The sequence below is a fragment of the Macaca mulatta genome, chromosome 15 (assembly GCF_049350105.2).
Source record: "Macaca mulatta isolate MMU2019108-1 chromosome 15, T2T-MMU8v2.0, whole genome shotgun sequence".
Lineage (NCBI taxonomy): Eukaryota > Metazoa > Chordata > Mammalia > Primates > Cercopithecidae > Macaca > Macaca mulatta.
In genome coordinates this window covers 4,472,063-4,498,273 of record NC_133420.1, presented here as the reverse complement: position 1 = coordinate 4,498,273, position 26,211 = coordinate 4,472,063, and the positions used below count along the sequence as shown (strand labels likewise).

At 47.3% G+C, this 26,211-nt stretch overlaps 1 protein-coding gene across 2 annotated transcripts in view; it reads left to right on the top strand.

Moving 5' to 3' along the window:
- Window positions 1-26,211, top strand: part of CACNA1B (calcium voltage-gated channel subunit alpha1 B) — a 257,423-nt gene that overhangs the window by 57,727 nt on the left and 173,485 nt on the right. For both annotated transcript variants that reach the window (XM_028834501.2, XM_028834510.2), the window contains exon 7: window positions 23,533-23,636. In XM_028834501.2, coding sequence (XP_028690334.2) covers window positions 23,533-23,636 — 104 coding nt within the window. The remainder of the gene's footprint in view (window positions 1-23,532; window positions 23,637-26,211) is intronic.

Below are 26,211 nucleotides of genomic sequence, written 5' to 3'. Positions count from 1 at the left end.
CACGGTGACTCATGCCCATAATCCCAGCACTTTGGGAGGCTGAGGTGGGAGGATCACAAGGTCAGGACTTCGAGACCAACCTGGCCAACATGGAGAAACCCCATCTCTACTAAAAATACAAAAATTAGCCTGGCATGGTGGCGGGCACCTGTAATCCCAGCTACTCAGGAGGTAAGGCAGGAGAATCACTTGAACCCAGGAGGTGGAGGTCACAGTGAGCCAAGATGGTGCCAATGCATTTCAATAAGAGCAAGACTGTCTCAAAAAGAAAAAAAAAATTAAAACAAAAATTTTTTGAGACAGGGTCTCATTCTGTTGCCCAGGCTGGGGAACAGTGGCATGATCACAGCTCACTGCAGCCTCAACTTCCCCAGGCTTAGATGACCCTCCCACCTCAGCCTCCTGAGTAGCTGAGACCACAGTTGTGCACCATCATGCCTGGCTAATTTTTGTATCTTTTGTAGAGGCCAGGTTTTGCCATGTTGCCCAAGCTGGTCTCAAACTCCTGGGCCCAAGTGATTCACCTGCCTTGACCTCCCAAAGTGCTGGGATTACAGGCATGAGCCACCACACCCAGCCACCAGAAAACTTTTGAGATGGGATTTCTCCATGTTGCCTAGGCTGGTCTTGAACTTCTGTGCTCAGCCTCCTAAGCAGCTAAGTTTACAGGAACACAACACTGTGCCTGGCTCACTGGGTTATTTCACAAGGCCTAGCTTCAAGTTCAGAAATTATTTCTTCTGCTTGTGTAATCTGTTGTCAAAGCTCTTGATTATATTTTTTATTTCATACACTGAATTCTTTAGCTTCAAGATTTCTGTTTGGTTTTTTTTATGATTTTTTTTGGTTACATTTCTCATTCAGATTTGATTTCTGTTGAATTGTCCATCTGTATTCTCCTGTATCTCACTGAGTTTTCTTAAGATCATTATTTTGGATTCCTTTTCAGGTACTTCATAGATTTCCTTTTCATTCAGGTCTATTTGTAGAGAACTATTGTGTTCTTTTAGGGGTGTCACGTTTCCTTGCTTTTTCATGTTTCTTGTGCCCCTCCATTGACATCTGTGTGTCTTGTGGAAGAATTGCCTCTTCCATTCTTATGGAGTAGTGTTCGTGGGGAAACTGTTTTCTGTAGATGTGTCCTATAGTGTCAGTTAGGTGGGATGCTTTGGCTCTGGCTCTGGGCAGTAGTGTAGTCTCCATGTGATTTCTTTAACTTTAATCAACACACATAGTGTCTGCAAATGCCTCAGTGGCATAGACTGCAGATCTATGTGGAGAAAGGGCATGGCTTTTGTGGAGAGAGGGCATGGCTTTTCTGGGGATGGCTGGATTTTAGACCTTAGAGGAGCACATATAGGGCACGGCAGGCCCATTGGTCATGGAAGTGGGGCTCCTGGTGGTGGTGGCAGGTGCCAGGCAGGCTGATCCTCAGACTATGGGGGTGCATGCAACACATGGCAGCTCTGCCATTCAAAGGAGTGGGGTTACCAGTGGCAGTGGGCACTGGTTGGCCAGTCCTCAAACCCTCTGGAGTGTGTGCATCAGTTCTCCCAGTCTTTGGGACAGCCTTCCTGCTGTGCTGGACTGCTGGTTCCTTGGGGGTGCAGGGTGCTGTGTGGGCTCAGGTGCTGGGTGATGGTTACACCACTGGGTCTAGCTGGGGTCCTGGCATTGCAGCCTTGTATGGGGGTATGATGGGATGGAAGTGGGGCCTCATGGATGTGGAGATGCAGGGGCTTTTGGCGCTTAGGGCAGGAGGCACTCCAGCAGTGGCTCTCTTCTCAAAATGGCAATCTGCCGTAGCAGCTTGGGTCCCTGGGAGTGTGTGCTGGTTCTCCAGAGCAATGCAACTATGTGGACTCCTGGCAGCTCCCTCTACTGGGCTCAGGGCCTGTGAGGACAGTGGGGCTCTCCTGTAGCTAGCATCGCAGGCATCCACATTGGTAACATTGGTAACGGGGACTGCTGGGGATCTACACTTTCCTTTTCCCCGAAATGGGGAGTCTCTCTTGGGTCTGAGGCAATCCTGGACAGATGCTTTGCTTCCCTGTCTGTGTTGCCATCTGGAATTTACAGGGGGGTTTTGTTTTTTCCTTGTTGAATTTCAGTGTCCTCCCTTAGATATCCCACTCAGAGTGTAGTTATTTACTTGATGTTTTGGCTCTTCTTTGTAGGGGAGATGAGCATTGAGTACCTCTAGTCAGCTATCTTCCAGATCACTCTGGGAATATCTCAAAATGGTTACTTTTTTTTTTTTTTTTTTTTTTTGAGACGGAGTCTGGCTCTGTCGCCTGGGCTGGAGTGCAGTGGCCGGATCTCAGATCACTGCAAGCTCCGCCCCCCGGGTTTACGCCATTCTCCTGCCTCAGCCTCCCGAGTAGCTGGGACTACAGGCGCCCGCCGCCTCGCCCGGCTAGTTTTTTGTATTTTTTTTTAGTAGAGACGGGGTTTCACCGTGTTCGCCAGGATGGTCTCGATCTCCTGACCTAGTGATCCGCCCATCTCGGCCTCCCAAAGTGCTGGGATTACAGGCTTGAGCCACCGCGCCTGGCCAAAATGGTTACTTTTTTTTTTTTTTTTTTTGAGACGGAGTCTCGCTCTGTCGCCCAGGCTGGAGAGCAGTGGCGCGATCTCGGCTCACTGCAAGCTCCGCCTCCCGGGTTCACGCCATTCTCCTGCCTCAGCCTCCCGAGTAGCTGGGACTACAGGCGCCCGCCACCTCGCCCGGCTAGTTTTTTGTATTTTTAGTAGAGACGGGGTTTCACCGTGGTGTCGATCTCCTGACCTTGTGATCCGCCCGCCTCGGCCTCCCAAAGTGCTGGGATTACAGGCGTGAGCCACCGCGCCCGGCGCCTGGCTAATTTTTAAATTTTTTGTAGAGATAAGGTCTTCCTATGTTGCCCAGGCTGGTCTCAAGCTCCTGGGCTCAGGCGATCCTCCCTCCTCAGCCTCCAAAGTAGCAAGGACCACACACACATGCTACCATGCCTGGCTAGGTTTTTAAAACTTTTTTTTTTGTAGAGATGGGGTCTTGCGGCCGGGCGCGGTGGCTCAAGCCTGTAATCCCAGCACTTTGGGAGGCCGAGACGGGCGGATCACGAGGTCAGGAGATTGAGACCATCCTGGCTAACGCAGTGAAACCCCGTCTCTACTAAAAAAATACAAAAAAACTAGCCGGGCGAGGTGGCGGGCGCCTGTAGTCCCAGCTACTTGGGAGGCTGAGGCAGGAGAATGGCGTGAACCCGGGAGGCAGAGCTTGCAGTGAGCCAAGATCCCGTCACTGCACTCCAGCCTGGGCGACAGAGCAAGACTCTGTCTCAAAAAAAAAAAAAAAAAGAGATGGGATCTTGCTGTGTTACTCAGACTGGTCTTGAACTCCTGGCCACAAGTGATCCTCCCACCTTGGCCTCTCAAGGCTCTGGGATTACAGGCATGAGCCAACGCACACAGCCATTGTTGAGCATCTTTCGTGAACCTATTCATCACTTATATATCTTCTCTGAAGAAATGTCAGCTGGGCACAGAGGCTCACACTGGGGGTTTAGATGATTATTTAGACTTCCTTCTTTTGTGAGGTGGACATGTAGATCTATATGTTTTCCTTTGGCGCTGCTTTAGCTGTGTCCTGCAATTTGATGTGGTGTCTCTTCACTTTCATTCAGTTCAATGTATTTTTAATTTCCTTGAAATTTCCTCTTTGACCTGTGAGATTATTATATAGAATTGTCTTGTTTACTTTGTGTTGGAGAGTTACCTGTTATCTTTCTGTTATTAATTTCTAATTTGATTCTATGGTGGCAGGAGAATACACTAAACTGAAAGAATTTTAATTATTTTAAATTTGTTGGCCGGGCACGGTGGCTCAAGCCTGTAATCCCAGCACTTTGGGAGGCCGAGACGGGCGGATCACGAGGTCAGGAGATCGAGACCATCCTGGCTAACACGGTGAAACCCCATCTCTACTAAAAAATACAAAAAACTAGCCGGGCGAAGTGGCGGGCGCCTGTGGTCCCAGCTACTCGGGAGGCTGAGGCAGGAGAATGGCGTAAACCTGGGAGGCGGAGCTTGCATGAGCTGAGATCCGGCCACTGCACTCCAGCCTGGGCGACAGAGCCAGACTCAGTCTCAAAAAAAAAAAAAAAAAATTTTGTTGAAGTTTGTTACGTGGCTCAGAATATGCTCTATTTTGATATTTATTTTGTGGGCACTTGGAAAGAATGTATATTCTGCTGTTGTGTGCTGTATGTACAAATGTTGATTGATTCTCTTGGTTGATGGTGTTGTTGAACTCTTTTATATCCTTGATGGTTTTCTGTCTATTCTATGAATTGTTGAGAGAGAGGTGTAGAAGTCTCCAGCTTTAATTGCAGATTTGTCTGTTTCTCTTTTCTGTACTGTCGATTTCTGCATCACTTATTTTGCAGCTCTGTTGTTGAGTATACACATATTTAGACTTGCTTTTTTTTCTTGATGGATTGACCTGTTTATCATTATATACATTTTTCCACACTGTCTTCCACAGTGGTGGAACTAGTTTACACTCCCACCAACAGTGTAAAAGCGTTCCTATTTCTCCACATCCTCTCCAGCACCTGTTGTTTCCTGACTTTTTGTTTGTTTGTTTTTTAGACAGAGTCTCGCTCTGTTGCCCAGGCTGGAGTGCAGTGGCATGATCTCGGCTCACTGTCGCCCAGGCTGGAGTACAGTGGCACGGTCTCGTCTCACTGCAAGCTCTGCCTCCTGGGTTCACGCCATTCTCTTGCCTCAGCCTCCCGAGTAGCTGGGACTACAGGCGCCCGCCACCACCCTTGGCTAATTTTTTGTATTTTTTAGTAGAGACGGGTTTCACCGTGTTAGCCAGGATGGTCTTGATCTCCTGACTTCGTGATCCACCCACCTCAGCCTCCCAAAGTGCTGGGATTACAGGCGTGAACTACCACGCGCGGCTGTTTCCTGACTTTTTAATGATCGCCATTCTAACTGGTGAGAGATGGTATCTCTTTGTGGTTTTGATTTGTACTTCTCTGATGACCAGTGATGATGAGTGTTTTTTCATGTGTCTGTTGGTTGCATAAAGGTCTTCTTTTGAAAAGTGTCTGTTCATATCCTTTGCCCACTTTTTGATGGGGTTGTTTGATTTTTTTCTTGTACATTTGTTTTAAGTTATTTGTAGATTTTGGATATTAGCCCTTTGTCTGATGGGTAGATTGCAAAAATTTTCTCCCATTCTATAGGTTGCCTGTTCACTCTGATGGTAGTTTCTTTTGCTGTGCAGAAACTCTTTAGTTTAATTAGATCCCATTTGTCTATTTTGGCTTTTGTTGCCATTGCTTTGGTGTTTTAGTCATGAAGTCTTTGCCCATGCCTATGTCCTGAATGGTATTGCCTAGGTTTTCTTCTAGGGTTTTTATGGTTTTAGGTCTAACATTTAAGTCTTTAATCCATCTTGAATTAATTAGTGTAAGGTGTAAGGAAGGGATCCAGTTTCAGCTTTCTACATATGGCTAGCCAGTTTTCCCAGCACCATTTATTGAATAGCGAATCCTTTCCCCATTTCTTGTTTTCTTTTTTTTTTTTTTTTGAGATGGAGTCTTGCTCTGTAGCCCGGGCTGGAGTGCAGTGGCCGGATCTCAGCTCACTGCAAGCTCCGCCTCCCGGGTTTGCGCCATTCTCCTGCCTCAGCCTCCCGAATAGTTGGGACTACAGGCGCCCGCCACCACGCCCGGCTAGTTTTTTGTATTTTTAGTAGAGACGGGGTTTCACCGTGTTAGCCAGGATGGTCTCGATCTCCTGACCTCGTGATCCGCCCGTCTCGGCCTCCCAAAGTGCTGGGATTACAGGCTTGAGCCACCGCGCCCGGCCTCCATTTCTTGTTTTCATCAGGTTTGTCAAAGATCAGATGGTTGTAGATATGTGGTATTATTTCTGAGGCCTCTGTTCTGTTCCATTGGTCTATATCTCTGTTTTGGTACCAGTACCATGTTGTTTTAGTTACTGTAGGCTTGTAGTGTAGTTTGAAGTCAGGTAGTGTGATGCTTCCAGCTTTGTTCTTTTTGCTTTCGATTGTCTTGGCAATATGGGCTCTTTCTTTGGTTCCACATGAACTTTAAAGTAGTTTTTTCAAATTCTATGAAGAAAGTCATTGGTAGCTTGATGGGGATGGCAATGAATCTATAAATTACCTTGGGCAGTATGGCTATTTTCACGATATTGATTCTTCCTATCCATGAGCATGGTATGTTCTTCCATTTATTTGTGTCCTCTTTTATTTCGTTGAGCAATGGTTTGTAGTTCTCCTTGAAGAGGTCCTTCACTTGAGGGGATAACTTTTCAATGAAATAGAGAGCATAAATAAAAAACAATAAAAACTTCAGGAAACAATGGATGCACTTAGAGAAATGTGAAATGCTCTGGAACATCTCAGCAATAGAATTGAACAAGCAGATGAAAGAACTTCAGAGCTCGAAGACAAGGTTTTTGAATTAACCCAATCCAACAAAGGCAAATAAATAATAAGAAAATACAAACAAAGCCTCCAAGAAATCTGGGATTATGTTAAATAACCAAACCTAAGAATAATTGGTGTTCCTGAGGAAGATGAGAAATCTAAAAATTTGGAAAATATATTTGGGGAAATAATCAAGGTAAACTTCCCTGGCCTTGCTAGAGACTTAGATGTCCAAATACAAGAAGCTCAGAGAACACCTGGGAAATTCATTGCAAAAAGATCATTGCCCAGGCACATTGTCATCATATTATCTAAAGTTAAGACGAAGGTGGCCGGGTGCAGTGGCTCACGTCTGTAATCCCAGCACTTTGGGAGGCTGAGACAGGCAGATCATCCGAGGTCGGGAGTTTGAGACCAGCCTGACCAACATGGAGAAACCCCATGTCTACTAAAAATAGAAAAAATTAGCTGGGCATGGTGGCACATGCCTGTAATCCCAGCTACTCAGGAGGCTGAGGCAGGAGAATTGCTTGAACTTGGGAGGCGAAGGTTGCGGTGAGCCAAGATCGCGCCATTGCACTCCAGCCTGGGCAACAAGAATGAAACTCTGTCTCAAGAAAAAAAAGGCGAAAGAAGTAATCTTAAGATCTATGAGCCAAAAGCACCAGGTAACCTGTAAAGGAAAACCTATCAGATTAACAGCAGATTTCTCAACAGAAACACTACAAGCTAGGAGGGGTTTGGGCCCTATCTTCAGCCTCCTTAAACGAAACAATTATCAGCCAAGAATTTTGTATCCAGCCAAACTAGGCTTCATAAATGAAGGAAAGATAGTCTTTTTCAGACAGACAAATGCTGAGAGAATTCGCCACTACCAAGCAAGCACTGCAAGAATTGCCAAAAGGAGCTCTAAATCTTGAAACAAATTTTCAAAATACAAATACACCAAAATGGAACCTCCTTAAAGCATAAATCCAACAGGACTTATATAACAATAATAATTTAAAAACCCAAGGTATTCAGGCAACAAGTAGCATGAAGACTAGAATAGTATCTCACATCTCAATATTAACGTCGAATGTAAATGGCCTAAATGCTCCACTTAAAAGATACAGAATGGTGGAATGAATAAAGATTCACCAACCATCTGCTCCCTTTAAGAGGACTCACCTAACACATAAGGACTCACATAAACTTAAGGTAAAGGGGTAAAAAAAGACATTCCATTCAAAAGACAAAGAGGGACATTATATAATGATAAAAGGCCTTGTCCAACAGGAAAATATCACAATCCTATATATATATGCACTTAACACTGGAGCTCCCACATGTATAAAACAATTGCTAGTAGACCTAAGATATGAGATAGACAGGCCAGGCACGGTGGTTCACGCCTGTAATCCAGTACTCTGGGAGGCTGAGGTGGGTGGATCACCTGAGGTCAGGAGTTTGAGACCAGCCTGGCTAATATGGTGAAACCCTGTCTCTACTAAAAATACAAAAAAATTAGCCAGGCGTGGTAGCAGGCTCCTGTAATCTCAGCTATTCGGGAGGCTGAGGCAGGAGAATTGCTTGAACCCGGGAGGTGGAGGTTGTAGTGAGCCAAGATAGTGCCATTGCATTCCAGCCTGGGTGACAGAGCCTCGCTCTGTCAAAAAGAAAAAGAAAAAGAAATGAAATACACAGCAACACAATAACAGTGGGACTTCAGTACTGCACTGACAGCACTAACAGGTCATGAAGGCAGAAAGTCAAGAAAGAAACAGTGAACATAAGCTATACCCTAGAACAAATGGACTTAACAGATATTTACAGAACATTCTAGCCAACAACCACAGAATATATATTCTATTCATCAGCGTGTGGAACTTTCTTTAAGATAGACCATATATGAGAGGCCATAAAATGAGCCTCAATAAATTTAAAAAAATTGAAATTATATCAGGCACTTTCTGAGACCACAGTGGAATAAAACTGGATAACTCCAAAAAGAACCCTCAAAACTATGCAAATACATGGAAATTAAATATCTTGCTCCTGAATGATCATTGGGTAAAAAATGAAATCAAGAGGGAAATTAAAAAATTCTTCGAACTGAATGACAGTAGTGACACAACCTACCAAAACCTCTGGGATACAACAAAGGCAGCGGTAAGAGGAAAGTTCATAGCCCCAAACAACTATATTGAAAAGCCTGAACGAATGCAAACAGACAATCTAAGGTCACAACTCAAGGAACTAAAGAAACAAGAACAAACCAAACCCAAACCCAGAAGAAGAAAGGAGATAACCAAGATCAGAGCAGAACTAAATGAAACTTAAACAAACAAACAAAAAATAAAAGATAAATGAAACAAAAACTTAGTTCTTTGATAAGATAAATAAAATCTATAGCCCATTAGCAAGTTTAACCAGGAAAAAAAAGAGAGAAAATCCAAAGAAGCTCAACTAGAAATGAAATGGGAGATATTACAATTGACATCACAGAAATACAAAAGATTTTTCAAGGCTACTTACAACACCTTTAACCATGTAAACTAGAAAACTTAGAGGAGATGGTTAAATTCCTGGAAAGATACAACTCTCCTAGCTTAAATCAGGGCAATTAGATACCCTGAACAGACCAATAACAAGCAGTGAGATTGAAATGGTAATAAAAAATTACCAACCAAAAAAGTCCAGGACCAGATGGATTCACAGGAGAGTTCTATCAGATATTCAAAGAGAATTGGTACCAGTCCTGTTGGCACTATTCCACAAGATAGACAGGGAATCCTCCCTAAATCATTCTATGAAGCCAGTATCACCCTAATACCAAAACCAGGAAAGGACATAACCAAAAAAGAAAACTACAAACTAATATCCCTGATGAACATAGACGCAGAAATCCTCAACGAAATACTAGCTAACCGAGTACAACAGCATATCAAAAAGATAATCCACCATGATCACATGGGTTTCATACCAGGGATGCAGGGATGGTTTAACATACTCAAGTCAATAAATGTGATACACCACATAAACAGAATTAAAGACAAAAATCACATGATCATCTCAATAGATGTGGAAAAAACCTTTGACAAAGTTCAGCATCCTTTATGATTAAAAACCTCAGCAAAATTGGCATAAACACAGGATATACCTCAATGTAATAAAAGTCATCTATGACAAACCCACAGCCAACATAATACAGAATGGGGAAAAGCTGAAAGCATTCCCTCTGAGAACTGGAACAAGACAAGGATGACCACTCTCACCAGTCCTCTTCAACATAGTAATGGAAGTCCTAACCAGAGCAATCAGACAAGAGAAAGAAAGAAAGGTCATCCAAATCGGGAAAGAGGAAGTCAGACTGTCACAGTTTGTTTGCTGATGATATGATTGCTTACATAGAAAACCCTAAAGACGGCCGGGCACGGTGGCTCAAGCCTGTAATCCCAGCACTTAGGGAGGCTGAGACGAGCGGATCACAAGGTCAGGAGATCGAGACCATCCTGGCTAACATGCTGAAACCCCGTCTCTACTAAAAAAAAAAAAATACAAAAAACTAGCCGGGCGAGGTGGTGGGCGCCTGTAGTCCCAGCTACCTGGGAGGCTGAGGCAGGAGAATGGCGGGAACCCAGGAGGTGGAGCTTGCAGTGAGCCGAGATCGTGCCACTGCACTCCAGCCTGGGCGGCAGAGCGAGACTCTGTCTCAAAAAAAAAAAAAAAACCCTAAAGACTCCTCCAGAAAGCTCCTAGAACTGATAAAAGAATTTAGCAAAGTTTCCAGATACAAAATTAATGTACACAAATCAGTAGCTCTTTTATATGCTAACAGTGACCAAGCTGAGAATGAAATCAAGAACTCAACCCCTCTTACAATAGCTGCAAAGCAAACAAAAAACAGAAAACCCAATAACTTAGCAATATACCTAACCAAGGAGGTGAAAGACCTCTGCAAGGAAAACTACAAAGCACTGCTGTTCCATGCTCATGGATGGGTAGAATCAATACTGTGAAAATAACCATACTGCCAAAAGCAGTCTACAAATTCAATGCAGTTCCCATCAAAATACCACCCTCATTCCTCTCAAATTTGGAGACATCACATTAGCCAACCTCAAACTATAGTATAAAGCCATAGTCACCAAAACAGCATGGTACTGGTATAACAATAGGCACATAGGCCAATGACAGAATAGAGAACCCAGAAATAAATCCAAATACAGCAAACAAAAAGATAAAAGTGGGGAGAGGACACCCTATTCAACAAATGGTGTTGGGATAATTGGCAAGCCACATGTAGGAGAATGAAACTGAAGTCTCATCTCTTATAAAACATCAACTCAAGATGGATCAAGGACTTATCTAAGTCCTGAAACTATAAAAATTCTAGAAGATAACATTGGAAAAACCCTTGTAGACATTGGCTTAGGCAAGGATTTCATGACCAAGAACCGAAAAGCAAATGCAACAACAAGAAAAAAGATAAATAGCTGGGACTTAATTAAACCAAAGAGCTTTTGCACACCACAAGAAACAGTCAGCAGAGTAAATGGACAACCTACCGAGTGGGAGAAAATCTTCACAATCTATACATCTGACAAAGGACTAATATCCAGAATCCACAATGAACTCAAACAAATTAGCAAGAAAAAAAAAATCCCGTCAAAAAGCGGGCTAAGGACATGAATAGACAGTTCTCAAAAGAAGATATACAAATGGCCAACAAACATGAAAAAATGCTCAACATCACTAATGATTAGGGAAATGCAAATCAAAACTACAATGTGATACCACCTTATGCCTGTAAGAATGGCCATAATAAAAAAATTAAAAAATAATAGATATTGGCATGGATGCAGTGAACAGGGAACAGTTCTACACTGCTGGTGGGAATGTAAACTAGTGCAACCAGTATGGGAAACCATGTGGAGATTCCTTAAAGAACTAAAAGTAAAACTACCATTTAATCCAGTAATTTCACTAGTGGGTATCTACCAAGAGGAAAACAAGTCATATGAAACAGATACTTGCACACGCATGTTTACAGCAGGACAATTTGCAATTGCAAAAATCTGGAACCAACCCAAATGCCCATCAATCAACTAGTGGATAAAGAAACTGTGATATATGTATATATATTATATTATATTATATATACACATTATACACTATATATAGAATATATATATATATATATATAATGGACTACCACTCAGCCATAAAATGGAATGAATTGCATTCACAGTGACCTTGATGAGATTGGGACTATTAATCTAAGCGAAGTAATTCAGGAATGGAAAACCAAACGTCGTATGTTCTCATAAGTGGAAGCTAAGCTGTGAGGATGCAAAGGCATGAGAATGACACAGTGGACTTTGGGAACTCAGGAGGAAAGGGTGGGAAGGGGTGAGAGATAAAAGACTACAAATTGTGTGCAGCACACACTGTTTGGGTGATGGGTGCACGAAAATTTCGTAAATCACCACTAAAGAACTTACTCATGTAACAGAATACCACCTGTTCCCCAATAACCTATGGAAATAAATTTTTTAAAAAATACCTTATCTCGGCCGGGCGCGGTGGCTCAAGCCTGTAATCCCAGCACTTTGGGAGGCCAAGACGGGCGGATCACGAGGTCAGGAGATCGAGACCATCCTGGCTAACACGGTGAAACCCCGTCTCTACTAAAAAATACAAAAAACTAGCTGGGCGAGGTGGCGGGCGCCTGTAGTCCCAGCTACTCGGGAGGCTGAGACAGGAGAATGGCATAAACCCGGGAGGCGGAGCTTGCAGTGAGCCGAGATCGCACCACTGCACTCCAGCCTGGGTGACAGAGCCAGACTCCGTCTCAAAAAAAAAAAAAAAAAAAAAAAAAAATACCTTATCTCCTGGCCTGATTTTGGGTTGCTGGTTAGTTCCCAGTGTGGGGAGCCTTTGAGTTTCAAACTTTTGTAAAGCCTGCTGAAATGGTCCCAGGTTAACTAGGTATTTCACTAAAGTGGCCGTTTCTGGATCAGTATTTAGATCATTAGTTAAAAATGGCCTTCTGTATAACATTTCATATGGGCTCATATTAATTTTTGCCCTGGGGAAATTATGGACTCTTACGAGAGCCGTGGACAGCAAGTTGACCCAAGTTTCTGATGTTTCCTGACATAGCTAATACCCGTTTTGGAGTTTGATTAGCTCCTTCCACTTTTCTAGAGGATTGAGGCCTCCGTGCTGAATGTAAATAGTATTTGATTCTGAGAGCCTTAGCAACCCCTTGAATTGAGAGATAAAGAACGAGTCATTATCACTTTGGAGGCTTTGAGATAACCCAAACTGGGGAAATACTTCTTGGAAGAACCTTCACATCTTCATTGGCCTTCTGTGTTTTGGTGTAGGGTAAGCTTCAGTCCAGTCAGTAACGGTATTTGTAACCTTCACGGACCTTGGGGGACTGAAAAAAGGATGACGGATGCCGGAATAAAGATAAAGATAAAGAGTATATTTGGAAGGTGTCAGGTGGCTCCTTGCTTCTAGTGAACAAGGGCCCTGAGCTTTACACAGCCCTCTGTATTTGTTAGGCAAAAGAGTTAGTGAGAAGAGGAGGGTGTGGTTGTCAGCAGGCAGTTTGATTCACAGCAGGCTTGCAAGACTGCATTCTTTGAACGATAGGCTCTAGATGTCCCAGTAGATAACCTCAATAAGCACGGCACCAGGGACTGCCCTCAGCAAACCTCCTGGTGGCAGGCACAGTCGTGAGTTTGCCCACATCCTGCTTTCATGGTAAACAGTTTGCTGTTCGATCATATTGCCTCCAGTGGAATACTGAGTTGGTCACGTCTTTCGGGCCTTCAGCTCCCTACAGGTATCTATTAATACTAACAAATCTTGTATCCTCTACATGCTGGCATTGTCCTTATGGCCCTTTGGGTTTCCTTTGAGTGCTCTTTGGGCATTCAGGGCATTGCCAGTGATGGCTGTCATAATTTTCGCTTGCCACTTTTCTTTACTCTGTTCCCCTTTTACTTCCTTCATGATTGTTATACATCATGAAAGCAATATCAAGAAGCTGATTTTGATTAGTTTGTGGGCCCATCTGTAGCTTTTGGAGCTTACATCTAATGTCTGGGACAAATTGGATTAGTATATTTTTTTAAAGGCTTCCTCCAGCCTGCCATGAAACATGGCTGGATTTTCCTCCTTGCCCAGTATAACCTCCTTTACCTTATCATAATTTACTTCCTTATTCTCTTTCTCTTCCTCCCTCAAGAAACTTAGCCTGGTGGTTCATCCCCTTGGGTGTCCCAGTTAGGATCAGTAATGGAGACTGTGTCTGGGCCTAAGTGATTTCCCTGAGGGTTTCAAGGAAATAAGTCATCTGCTTCCTGGTGGGTGGCCTCAAAGATTTGTTTCTTTTCCAAGGGGCTGCAATACGTTGTTAGAATGAATTGAACATCTCCCCTGAGAGCTCAAAGGCTAAGGTCAAAGTTTGGGACCCATCTCCAAATTCCTAGGGTTCTCAGAATAGCTTCCTAGCTTTTCCTTATGTTGTTTTATATCAGTTATAGAAAAGGGGGACTGTACTAGGACTGGCCCCTCAGCTCCTGCTACTTCCCTGAGGGGTAGCAGGGCTGGAGGGGGAGTTGAATAGATTGTTCCTCTCCAAATGTGAGGAGGACTTAGCTGGACCCCTGAATTTTGCTCTTGGGTTTGAGCCCCAGGAGCACTTGGCAAGGAGTTATACAGGGGTGGTTGCACTTCCCTCTGAGAGACAGGTGGCCTTTGTAAAAGGGGGTCATCTACAATATCTAGTTCTGCCTTAAAACCTTCCTTTTCAGGGCAGGTTCCAGGACTTTTGCAGATTGTTGGGTTTTGGTATGTGAAGACCTGTACGTATGGGATTTCTGACAATTTACCCTGCCTCTTGCAATACAGGTCTAATTGCAGGATGGTGTTGTAATTAAGACTTCCAATGACCACCAATTATTCCTGACTGTCCAGCTGATATTGGGGCTATACAGTATTATAGTAGAAAATCAGATGTTTTCTCCTTAGACTGTCAAAGTTCAATTGATTCCAGTGGTTGAGGATGCAGCCAAGCAGGGAATCAGATGGAATGGATGGAGAGTTGCCCATAGTGGTCTGGAAGAGAGAAGAGGACTTTGAAAAGTGGAGGGCCTACTAGGTGACCCAGATTTTACCTGGGGTGGCCATGTGGAAAAACCCTGGGTCTTGTCTGAGGTTCCCAAGGGCATCCCCACCTCTGGGCACCCTCTTAGTTTGTCAGATATGTCTGACCTTAGATGGGTGCCAGCACCACTCTGGAATGGTTCCCTCCACAATCAGTGGCCCACTATGAGTTTCCTCTTGTCCCTGACTGAAGGCCTTGACTTCTAGCATCCTTTCAATTTGATAAAGCCACACTTTTTCTTTTAACTTCAGCCAATACGTTCATATACAGAATCTCTTTTACAATTAATTTTCATAAGCCTACAACTTGCTCAAACCTTTGGATTTTTCCTATGTCACTTAAAACAATCCTTTAACCCTCTAAACTTAGGCAGTATAAATTATACAACATTTCTTGCATAATTTCACTTTCACAAATCTTTTTCACGACTTACCCAGACTGTCTACAACATGCTTGTACTTTGTGGCTTGTCTTATACATCCCTCTTTTATTTCTTTACTTTTATTATTATTATCATATTCCAGGCTGGAGTGCAGTGATGCGATCTCGGCTCACCACAACCTCCGCCTTCCGGGTTCAAGCGATTCTCCTGCCTCAGCCTCCCAAGTAACTGGGACGACAGGTGCGCATCACCGCGCCTGGCTAAATTTTTATATTTTTAGTAGAGATGGGGTTTCACCATATTGGCCAGGCTGGTCTCGAACTCCTGACCTCGTGATCCACTTGCCTCGGCCTCTCAGAGTGCTGGGATTACAGGTGTGAGCCACTGCGCCCAGCCATATCCCTCTTTTTTTTTTTTTTGAGATGGAGTCTCGCTTTGTTGCCCAGGCTGGAGTGCAGTGGCACGATCTCGGCTCACTGCAAGCTCCGCCTCCCAGGTTCATGCCATTCTCCTGCCTCAGCCTCCGAGTAGCTGGGACTACAGGTGCCCGCCACCACGCCTGGCTAATTTTTTGTATTTTTAGTAGAGAACGGGGTTTCACCGTGTTAGCCAAGATGGTCTTGATCTCCTGACCTCGTGATCCGCCCGCCTCAGCCTCCCAAAGTACTGGGATTACAGGCATGAGCCACCGCGCCCGGCCCATATCCCCCTTTTAAAACAACAGTCATTTTACTTTAGGACAAGAATTTACCATACAAGATCCCTTTTTATATAATATAAAATCTCTTTTATTTATAACCTTCTTTGCATAGCTAGGGTGCTAAGTGGGTTTCTTTTGCCCTTAGCCAGTTGAAGAGATCAAGTAAGATAAGGGAGGTCAAAATGCCTAAGAGACATTATCTTTTGTCTTTACTAGCTAACTCTACAGTAGAATTTAGCATAAGAAAAGAGGGTTTAAGTTCCCTGAAACATGTGTGAATTCCCCCTTGATAAGCCACCACTGCCAATTGTGTCACACATAGGGATCAGGGAGTATAACCAGAAAAGACAGAGAGTCCTACCCCTTTCCAGGCAGGGCAGCTATCGCTATCATTCCTTGGCCTTCAGGTAACACTGAAGAGTGGTCCCAGCCAGTTGCCCTCAGTTCCTGGGGAGCTACTAGGAAATGACTGCTGAAAGACTGAAAAAAAAAAAAAGAAAAAGGGCTCAAGTCCCTCATGTGAACCAGGCAGTGTTGGTCAAGTGCTTCCACATGGATACCTTTCAGTCTCTCCGTAGAGTGGCCCCAGCCAGAGACCTGCAGTTGCCTCCATGCTTAGGTGCTCTCTGTCAAGGGTCCTAAGTTGGAAAGAGAGATAGAAAATGCTTCCCCTGTATGGAGCAGAGAGGAAAAGGGAAAATGAGAAGAAAAATAAATCCCAAACTTTGGGCTTGCCTCCTGGCTAGCTCGCCAAAATATGTTACCAGGGGAGGGTCTTGACTATGAGTCATCCAGGTTCTTGGCATTTTGTACAGAGAATTGGACAAAATGAACAAAACAACAAAAGAATGAAGCAACAAAAGCACAGACTTGTTGAAAGTACGCTCCACAGAGTGGGACTGGGTTCAAGCAAGTGGCTCAAGAGTGTGAGTTACAGAATTTTCTGGGGTTTGAATACCCTCTAGAGGTTTCCCATTGGTTACTCGGTTATACTCTATGTAAATAAAGACTGGGCCCACTACCAGTCTGATTGGTAGCAGGAGGTGACCAATCAAAGGCTGAAGTAGAAGTTATAAAGTTAAACCCTATACTCATGAAGACTTGGCCCATGACCAGCCTGATGGGTTGTGGGAGGTGACCGATCAGAGGTACTTTCCATTTTTTCATCTGTGACACAGTGGAAGTGGGGCAGGCCGCAAAGGGAGTAGCCTCTGTTCTTTTGTTACTTGGGTGTGGAGTGGGGTTTTCCTTTTGATTCAGTTCTAGGAAGTCAGCACAAACCAACCGTAGGTTCCCGGCCTCCAGACCCTATTCTTCTGCCTCAATAGTACTATAATTTTTGCTTCATCTGTCAAACATAATTTAGAAAACTCAAAAGGAGAAAGAAATCCAGTTACCTATATTTTTACACTTTCCATGTTTCTTCCTTCCTAATAGTGATTCAATTTTTACTTATTTCCTTTCTGTTTAGATAACTTTAATTTTTCATTTTTTTCTTAGGAGAGTTCTGCTGGTGACAAATTCTCCATTTCCCTAGTTTTTCATTTGAGAATATCTTGATTTCCCAAAAGATATTTTTGGTGGGTATAGGTGTGTGGGTTGACAGTTCTTTTCTTTCAGCACCTGAAAAATATTATGCCACTTCCTTCTGGCCTCCACGGCTTCTGATGAGAAACTGTTTGAATTGTTTTCCCCGTATAGGTAAGGTATCATTTTTTTCTGCTGCGTTCAAGACTTTTTTCTTTCTCTAGTTTTCAGAAGTTTGGCTATAATGTGTTTGTCTGGGGTTTGCTGAGCTTCTTAAATCTGTATGTTTGTGTCTCTTGCTAAAGTTGAGAAGTTTTCAGCATTTGTTTTTTGTTTTTGAGATGGAGTTTCGCTCTGTCACCCAGGCTGGAGTGCAGTGGCGCAATCTCAGCTCACTGCAAACTCTGCCTCCCAGGCTCAAGCAATTTTCCTGCCTCAGGCTGCGGAGTAGCTGGGATTCCAAGCGTACACCACCACGCCTGGCTAACGTTTGTATTTTTAGTAGAGACAGGGTTTCACCATGTTGACTAGGCCGGTCTCACACTCCTGACCTCAGGTGACCTGCCTGTCTCGGCCTCCTGAAGTGCTGGGATTACAGGTGTGAGCCACCGCACCTGGCTGTATTTCTGTAAATACTGTTAGCTTTGTCCTTTTTCACCTGTCTTTGGTGCTCTGATGACATGAATGTTAGATCATTTGTTACAGTCCCATGGGTTTTTGAGGTTCACTCTTCTCTCTTTATCAGAATGGATAATTCTTTTCTTCTTTGTTCTCTTACTGTTCACTGATTCCTTCCACATCCCCTCCATTCTCTGGTTATGCATTTTCATTGAGATTTTTGATTTTTTTTTTTAGCTCTAAATTTTCCCTTTGGTCTGTAATCCAAAAAGTATCAGAGACAAGTCTCAATCAATTCAGAATTTTATTTTGCCAAGGTTGAGGACATGCCCAGAATAAAAAAAAAAAATACCTTTGGAGAAATGTGTTTGGTGTGTGTGTGGTGTGTGTTGTGTCTGTTGTGTGTGGTTTGCATGTGTGTGTGTGGTGTATGTGGTGCATGTAGTGTGTGTGATGTGTGTAGTATGTGTGGTGTATGTGGTGTGTGCCTATATCTGGTGCATGTGGTATGTGTGTGGTGTGTGTGTGTGTGTGGTGTGTGCACTTGTGTCCAGTGTGTGTATGTGGTGTATTTGTGTCTGTGTGGTGTGTGTCTGATGTGTGTGGTGTGCATGTGTGTGTGGTGTGTCTGTGGTGTGTGTCTGGTCTGTGTGGCATGCATGTGTGTGGTGTGTGTTGTGTGTTTGGTGTTCAATGTGTGTTTTGTGTGTGTGGTGTATACGTGTGTGGTGTGTGTGTGGTGTGTGTGTGGGTGTGTAGTATGTGTGTAGCGTGTGTGTGTATGTGTCTGGTGTGTGCATGTGTGTGGTGGCTATGTGTGTGCTTGTGTGTCCAGTGTGTGTGTGGTGTATCTGATGTGTGTGGTGTGTGCATGTCTGGCATGTGTGGTATGTGTGTGGTGTGTGGGTGTGTGGTTTGGGTGCATGTGTGTGTCTGGTGTGTGCATTTGCATGTCCTTTGTGTGTGGTGTGTGTGGTGTGTGGTGTGTGTGGTGTGTGTAGTGTGCGTGTGGTGTTTGTGGTGTGTGTGCTTGTGTGTCCAGTGTGTGTGTATGGTGTATGTGTCTGGTATGTGTGATGCGTTTGTGTGTGTAGTGTATGTGTGCATGTGTGTGGTGGGTGTGTGGTGTGTGGTGTGTGTGTCTGGTGTGTGCACTTGCATGTCCTGTGTGTGTAGTGTATGTGTGTCTGGTGTACGTATGGTGTGTGTGTAGTGTGTGTGGTGTGTGTGTGTTTGGTGGTGGTGTGTGTGGTGCATGTGTGTGTCTCGTGTGTGCACTTGCATGTCCTATGTGTGTGGTATACATATGGTGTGCATGTAGTGTGTGTAGTGTGTGTGTGTTTAGTGTTGGTGTGTGTGGTGTGTGCGCTTGTGTGTCGAGTGTGTATGGTATGTGTGTGTCTGGTATGTGTGGGGTGTGTGTGTGTGGTGTATGTATGCATGTGTGTGGTGTGTGTGCTTGTGTGTCCTGTGTGTGGTGTATGTGTGTCTGGTGTGTGTGGTGTATGTATGTTGTGTAGTGTGTGTATTGTGTGTTTGGTGGTGGTGTGTGTGGTGTGCATGTGTGTGGTGTGTGCGCTTGTGTGTCCAGTGTGTGTGTATGGTGTATGTGTCTGGTATGTGTGCTGTTCATGTGTGTGCAATGTATACGTGTGTGTCATGTGTGGTGCACGTGTGTGTCTGGTGTGCGTGTGTGTGGTGTATACGTGTGTGTCATGTGTGGTGTGTGTGGTGTATGCATGTGTGTGTCATGTGTGGTGCATGTGTATGGTGTGCGTGTGTGTGGTGTATACGTGTGTGTCATGTGTGGTGTGTGTGGTGTATGCATGTGTGTGTCATGTGTGGTGCATGTGTATGGTGTGCGTGTGTGTGGTGTATACGTGTGTGTCATGTGTGGTGTGTGTGGTGTATGCATGTGTGTGTCATGTGTGGTGCATGTGTCTGGTGTGCGTGTGTGTGGTGTATACGTGTGTCATGTGTGGTGTGTGTGGTGTATGCATGTGTCTGTCATGTGTGGTGCATGTGTATGGTGTGCGTGTGTGTGGTGTATACATGTGTGTGTCGTGTGTGGTGTGTGTGGTGTATGCATGTGTCTGTCATGTGTGGTGCATGTGTCTGGTGTGCGTGTGTGTGGTGTATACATGTGTGTGTCGTGTGTGGTGTGTGTGGTGTATGCATGTGTGTGTCATGTGTGGTGCATGTGTCTGGTGTGCGTGTGTGTGGTGTATACATGTGTGTGTCGTGTGTGGTGTGTGTGGTGTATGCATGTGTGTGTCATGTGTGGTGCATGTGTATGGTGTGCGTGTGTGTGGTGTATACATGTGTGTCATGTGTGGTGTGTGTGGTGTATGCATGTGTCTGTCATGTGTGGTGCATGTGTATGGTGTGCGTGTGTGTGGTGTATACATGTGTGTGTCGTGTGTGGTGTGTGTGGTGTATGCATGTGTGTGTCATGTGTGGTGCATGTGTATGGTGTGCGTGTGTGTGGTGTATACGTGTGTGTCGTGTGTGGTGTGTGTGGTGTATGCATGTGTGTGTCATGTGTGGTGCATGTGTATGGTGTGCGTGTGTGTGGTGTATACATGTGTGTCATGTGTGGTGTGTGTGGTGTATGCATGTGTCTGTCATGTGTGGTGCATGTGTATGGTGTGCGTGTGTGTGGTGTATACATGTGTGTGTCGTGTGTGGTGTGTGTGGTGTATGCATGTGTGTGTCATGTGTGGTGCATGTGTATGGTGTGCGTGTGTGTGGAGAGGGAGAGGGAGATTTATCATGATTAACTGGCTCATGTGATCACAGAGGCTGGCAGGTCCACATCTGTGGTTCTGCCTGGCGGGCTTGGGTGCTGTCCGCATGTGGGACAGTTGATGGTGCAGTTCCCGAAGGCGGTGGCTGGCAGAGGTGAAATCCAGAAGCATCTGCTGGAGACTCTTCCTTTACCCAAGGGAGGCCCACCCACGTCACAGAGAGCAGCGGTCTTCACTCTGTGGATTAAAGTGTTAATTGTATCTCAGAGCACCTTTGTAGAAGTATCTGCAAGATCCTGTCAAGTGTAGTTGACCAGGTGTCTGAGTGCCCCGTGGCCCAGCTAAGCTGACACAAAATTAACCATCACAGCATCTAAGAAATTTGTGCTCTTCCTGGTTCTTAGTATAAGAAGTGAGTTTCACTATCCTGGCTAACATGGTGAAACCCCGTCTCTACTAAAAATACAAAAAACTAGCCGGGCGTGGTGGCGGGCGCCTGTAGTCTCAGCTACTTGGGAGGCTGAGGCGGAAGAATGGCGTGAACCCGGGAGGCGGAGCTTGCAGTGAGCCGAGATCACGCCACTGCACTCCAGCCTGGGAGACACAGCGAGACTCCGTCTCAAAAAAAAAAAAAAAAGAAGTGAGTTTCAGTTGAAAACTGGCCATTTTTGGCCTTCCGGCTGGGACCTGGGATCTCAGTGAAGCATTCTGCGTTGGCTGTCGGGGAAGGAGGGGGGCTGCTGTCTTGTTGCAGGTGAGTGCAGAAGCCTAGGTTGCCCGCTTGGCCTCTGTTGACTATGGTGGAGCATTCTCCTTCCTCCTGGGCAGGGGCGGCAGGTCTGGCTCCCCAGCGTGCCTCAAGGGAACTTCCCTGGCTGGGAGGCTTAGAGGTGCCTTGTTCTTGTTCTCCACGTGGTTTCTGCACACTGTATGTGGGTGGGTGGCTTCGTGACTGCTGGATGGTGGTAAAAGTCCTGACTCCACAAGGCCCTTCTGATAGCTCCCTAGCAGCAGGGGGTGCCCCTACTGCCTGTGTAAATGGAAGTCGAGGTGTCCCGGGTGGTCTTCCTCAGTACCACGGAGGTGGGCTGGGGCTGGGGGGCCGTGATAACCACTGCCGAGGAGGAAAGTTCCACCTCCTGCTTAGCTTTCTCTGACAGCACCCCGTGGAGGGTGAGGGGATTTGGATGCCTCATTGCAGTCTAGGTGCTCTTCTGGGTCTTTGCTGGAAGGGAGGGATGGAGACGGACCCCATGTTTTCTGCAGTGTGCGCTAGGCTGCCTTGGTTAGGGAGAGCTGGCTTTTGCTGGTGCTTTTTTTTGTTGTCTGTGCCCCTTGGGCATTTCCAAGTTTTAGGCTTCATCAGCTCCAAATGTGGGATAGAGGAGGCAAGAAGAAAGTCCCGGAAACGCACCTTATATCCTGGGGTCTTAGCTAGTCTGCCCTATTTTCTCCGCTTTTCAGAGTCATTCTGTGTTTGCTTTATGCATAATTTTCAGTATGTTAATTCCGCTTAGTGGGAACAGTATGGCAGAGTATGTTGGCTCCATCTTCGCAGAAGTGGCCATCCTGTTTTTTAAGATGAGAGGAATTAGGGCCAGTTGGCTACTGATGGGACCACTTCACTAGGGAGGGAAATTGTGGGAGCCGAGTACTTGAGCAGGTGAGAGGGGCTGAGGCTACAGCAATGACATCTCCTTTCTCTCAAGAAGGAAGGGTAGGCTTGCGGGAAGTTGGTGGCTTCGGTGGCCCCCAATCCACAGGTCTGAGCTGCATGTGAGTCTGGACGGAGGTGTGGTCTAGGACCATGAACTGCAGTGGGAGCTGGGGTTCTGAAAGTCACTTCTAGGTTCGGATCCAGGAATCTCAGGGGCCAGCCTGGAATCAGTGTCCGAGGGTCAGGAACCACGACCTTCAGTCCATGCAGGGGTGGAGGCTGCAAATCCGCCAGGCTGGCAGATACTGGAGGGCAGGAATGCCAACAGCAGCACCTGGAGATCAGTGCCCGCTGCAGGGCAGCGCCCGACTGTCCTCCTGCCTCTGTCTTGGTGGAGCCCCGTCCCATGTCTTGTGAACTGCCTCTGAGGAGAGGTGTCCGGGAACGGGACTAGGGGCTGCCTCCCTTGGCACCCACCGCCCTCCTGGTTTCTCTCCAGCACCAGACTCGCAGAAGAAAGAGCCGTGTTTTCTGTGGCGTGCGCTAGGCTGGCTCGGTTAGAGAGAGCTGGCCTGGCTTTTGCTGGTGCTTTCTCTACACCCCTTAGGCACATAAAATGCATAAAACAAAACAACTATGGGATTAAATTGGGTTCAAAGGAGCGCACCCTTTTGTGGGCTGTGCTATAAAAAGCAAAAGATCTGGGAAAGAAGGTCCCTCTTTGCTTTCCGCTATTCAGATCACGCCTGAGTGCTGGGCGCTGTCTCAGGCCAGGCGTGTGGTGAGATTGAAAATGCGATGGGTCCACTGTTGCCGCTCAGCTGTGGGAGCCGCTGCAGACGGGTCTGATGAGGACTTGGGCCTGTGGGCCCCCTTCAGGAGGACATAGCTTTGGAACTGCCCAGGGATGTCTGGGAGCCAGGGAGGTGTATGGCAGAGGTTGGGTGCTCATGCCACCTCGGGGCATCCATACAGCCTTGGCTCACTGGGCCTACTGCTTGGCTTTTGAGTGTTGCCAGGTGGTGGCTGGCAGCACGGAGTGTCCCGGGTCCTCTGGGAGCTGCAGTCCAGACAGAACTCTGCCAGCAAGGGCACGTCTGCCTGTGGGTGCTGCCTGGACTCCAGCCCCATGCTTGAACTTCCCCCTGACTGGCCTCTCCATGGCCTGGACCCTACCAGGTGTATGCTTCTGAGAAGGAGGCCTGTTGGGGGCCGGGGATGCTTCTGTGGCCGGGACTGTGTGTTTTGTCTGTTCTTCCTCATCTCCCTCTCTTTGCTTCCAGACAAACGATGCGGCCGGCAACACCTGGAACTGGCTCTACTTCATCCCTCTCATCATCATCGGCTCCTTCTTCATGCTCAACCTGGTGCTGGGCGTGCTGTCGGGGTGAGAGACCATGTGGGGGATGTGCAGGTGCCCTCTGTGTTCTCAGCTGAGGGGTCAACAGGGGCACACGTGACACTTGGGGTGGGGGCCTGGCCCATGGGTGCCCTCTGTGGTGGTTGCTCCTGGTGTTCTATGTTCTGGCAGCCCTTCCTTTGTGCCACCATCCTGACCTGTCCTTGATGAGCCCCTCGGCCCCTTACCTCTATCATACTCTTGGCCTTTCGGTGGTCTCTGCCATGGGGGAGCAGCTGCTGTTACTCATCTGGCCAGACAGGAGGTGTGGTCTGTGATGGGAGGTGTGGCCTGGGTAGACGGGAGGTGTGGTCTATGGGTAGATAGGAGGTGTGGTCTGGAATGGGAGGTGTGATGTGTGATGGGAGGTGTGGTCTGTGATGGGAGGTGTGGCCTGGGTAGACAGGAGGTGTAGTCTGTGGGTAGATGGGAGGTGTGGTCTGGGATGGGAGGTGTGGTCTGGAATGGGAAGTGTGGTCTGTGATGGGAGGTGTGGTCTGGAATGGGAGGTGTGGCCTGGGTAGATGGGAGGTGTGGTCTGGAATGGGAGGTGTGGTCTGTGATGGGAGGTGTGGCCTGGGTAGATGAGAGGTGTGGTCTATGGGTAGATGGGAGGTATAGTCTGGAATGGGAGGTGTGGTCTGGAATGGGAGGTGTGGTCTATGGGTAGATGGGAGGTGTGGTCTGGAATGGGAGGTGTGGTCTGTGATGGGAGGTGTGGCCTGGGTAGATGAGAGGTGTGGTCTATGGGTAGATGGGAGGTATAGTCTGGAATGGGAGGTGTGGTCTATGATGGGAGGTGTGGTCTATGATGGGAGGTGTGGCCTGGGTAGATGGGAGGTGTGGTCTATGGGTAGGAGGTGTGTGTGGTCTGGAATGGGAGGTGTGGTCTATGATGGGAGGTGTGGTCTATGATGGGAGGTGTGGCCTGGGTAGATGGGAGGTGTGGTCTGTAACCGGAGGTTGGTCTGTGATGGGAAGTGTAGTCTTGGTAGATGGAGGCGTGGTCTGGGACAGGGTTTCCAAGGAGCCTCTGTGGCCACAGAGAGCCCCTCTGTTACTGTGGTGAGGAATGACTGGGGGCGCCGTGATCTCTGCACAGTCACCTCTGGGCTCGCTACCCTGGCCCTGACCGCTGGCGTGCACCTCCTCTCAGGTCACCTCTTTGTGCCAAGCTACTCCAGGGGAGGGTGAGAGAGAGGGCTCAGGGCTGGGGGTCCATCCTGGAGAAGGTGGAGAAAGAGTTCTCTCTGGGAGTGGGATGTGGTAGGCGGGCATGGCCAGGTGGGCCTGTGGGCACACAGCACCTTCCTGTCCCACCCTGGGGCTGAGCGCTGAAGAGGTGCCATGTATGGGGCCTGACTGGGGTTGTTAGTTGGGGCTCTTGCCCTACCACAGAGTGAGGAGTTGTGCTAGGAAGGAGGTGGAGGGCATCAGGCCTGCCTGGCTCCCCGCTCCCACCTTGGCCTCAGCTCCCCTGTGAGGCTGGAGGAGCACATCTCCCCTCTGTCCTCCCTGTGATCCCTGCTCAGGCCCAGGGCTCCGAGCTGGGCTGGGGATGAGCCTGGAGAACCTGGGAGTTGCTGCCATGCTGATCAGGACAGGAGCAGCCACACAGTGGGGTGGCTGGAGCCGAGGCCTCCGGGCTCTGGAGGGAGATCGTGCCCTTGGTTTTGGCCCTGTCCTGTAAGGGGTGTGATTGTCACTAGCAGGGCTCTCCAAGAGCCTCCATGGGAACCAGCAAGCTCAGGGGATGGCAATAGAACTCCTAGCCTGGTGGGGTAGCCGGCGGAGGCTTGGGGCTTGGAGGAGGCACCAGGGGAGGGACATGTCAGCTGAGACCCAACTGGGGGACTGGAAATGAGCAGGCTCAGGAAGGAGGAGGGTCTTCCAGGGAGAGAGCAGCTTGGGTGGAGGCACAGTGGACAGAGGGTTGTGGCCTGTGTGTAGCAGAGGTGCTTGGAGATGGAGTCAGAGGGTGTGGTGGGGAGAGGGCACAGGGGCTGGCAGGAGGCTGGCAGCAGCCAGGCTTGTGAGGTGCCTGGGCTGTGCCTGGTGCTGAGGGCGCTGAGAACGCTGCCTGGTGGGAAGCCTGGCAGGAGCATAGGTGGGTTCAAGGGGAGGCAGGAGGGCAGCCTGCTCAGGGCTTCCTGCTGCGTCCCTCTAGGGAATGTGCAGAACAGCCTGAGGGGCTGGAGGGGAGGCCCAAGGCAGGGCCTGCATGGTCTTTCCAGCTCCTTCCCCACTATGAGGATCTCAGCCTCTGGGGAGAATGGGATATGTGATGGTCCTCCAACCAGCCCAGCTGAACCCTCCCTCAGGCCCGCAGGCCCAGCAGAGGGCCCCCAAGCCAGGGACCAGTGCCCCCCATGTGGGTCCTGCACCCCGGGGTGGCAGTGGTGAGAGGCCACCTTCCCAGCCTTGCTCTGTGGGAAAAGCCACAGCTCTGCCATGTCTGGACAAGAGCTGCAGGGGGGGGCCAGCTTGGGGCCAATTCGGCCTCTCTCTCTCCATTTCCAGAGCTCCCATCCTCACCGCATCCCAGAGAAGCAGAACAGGTGGC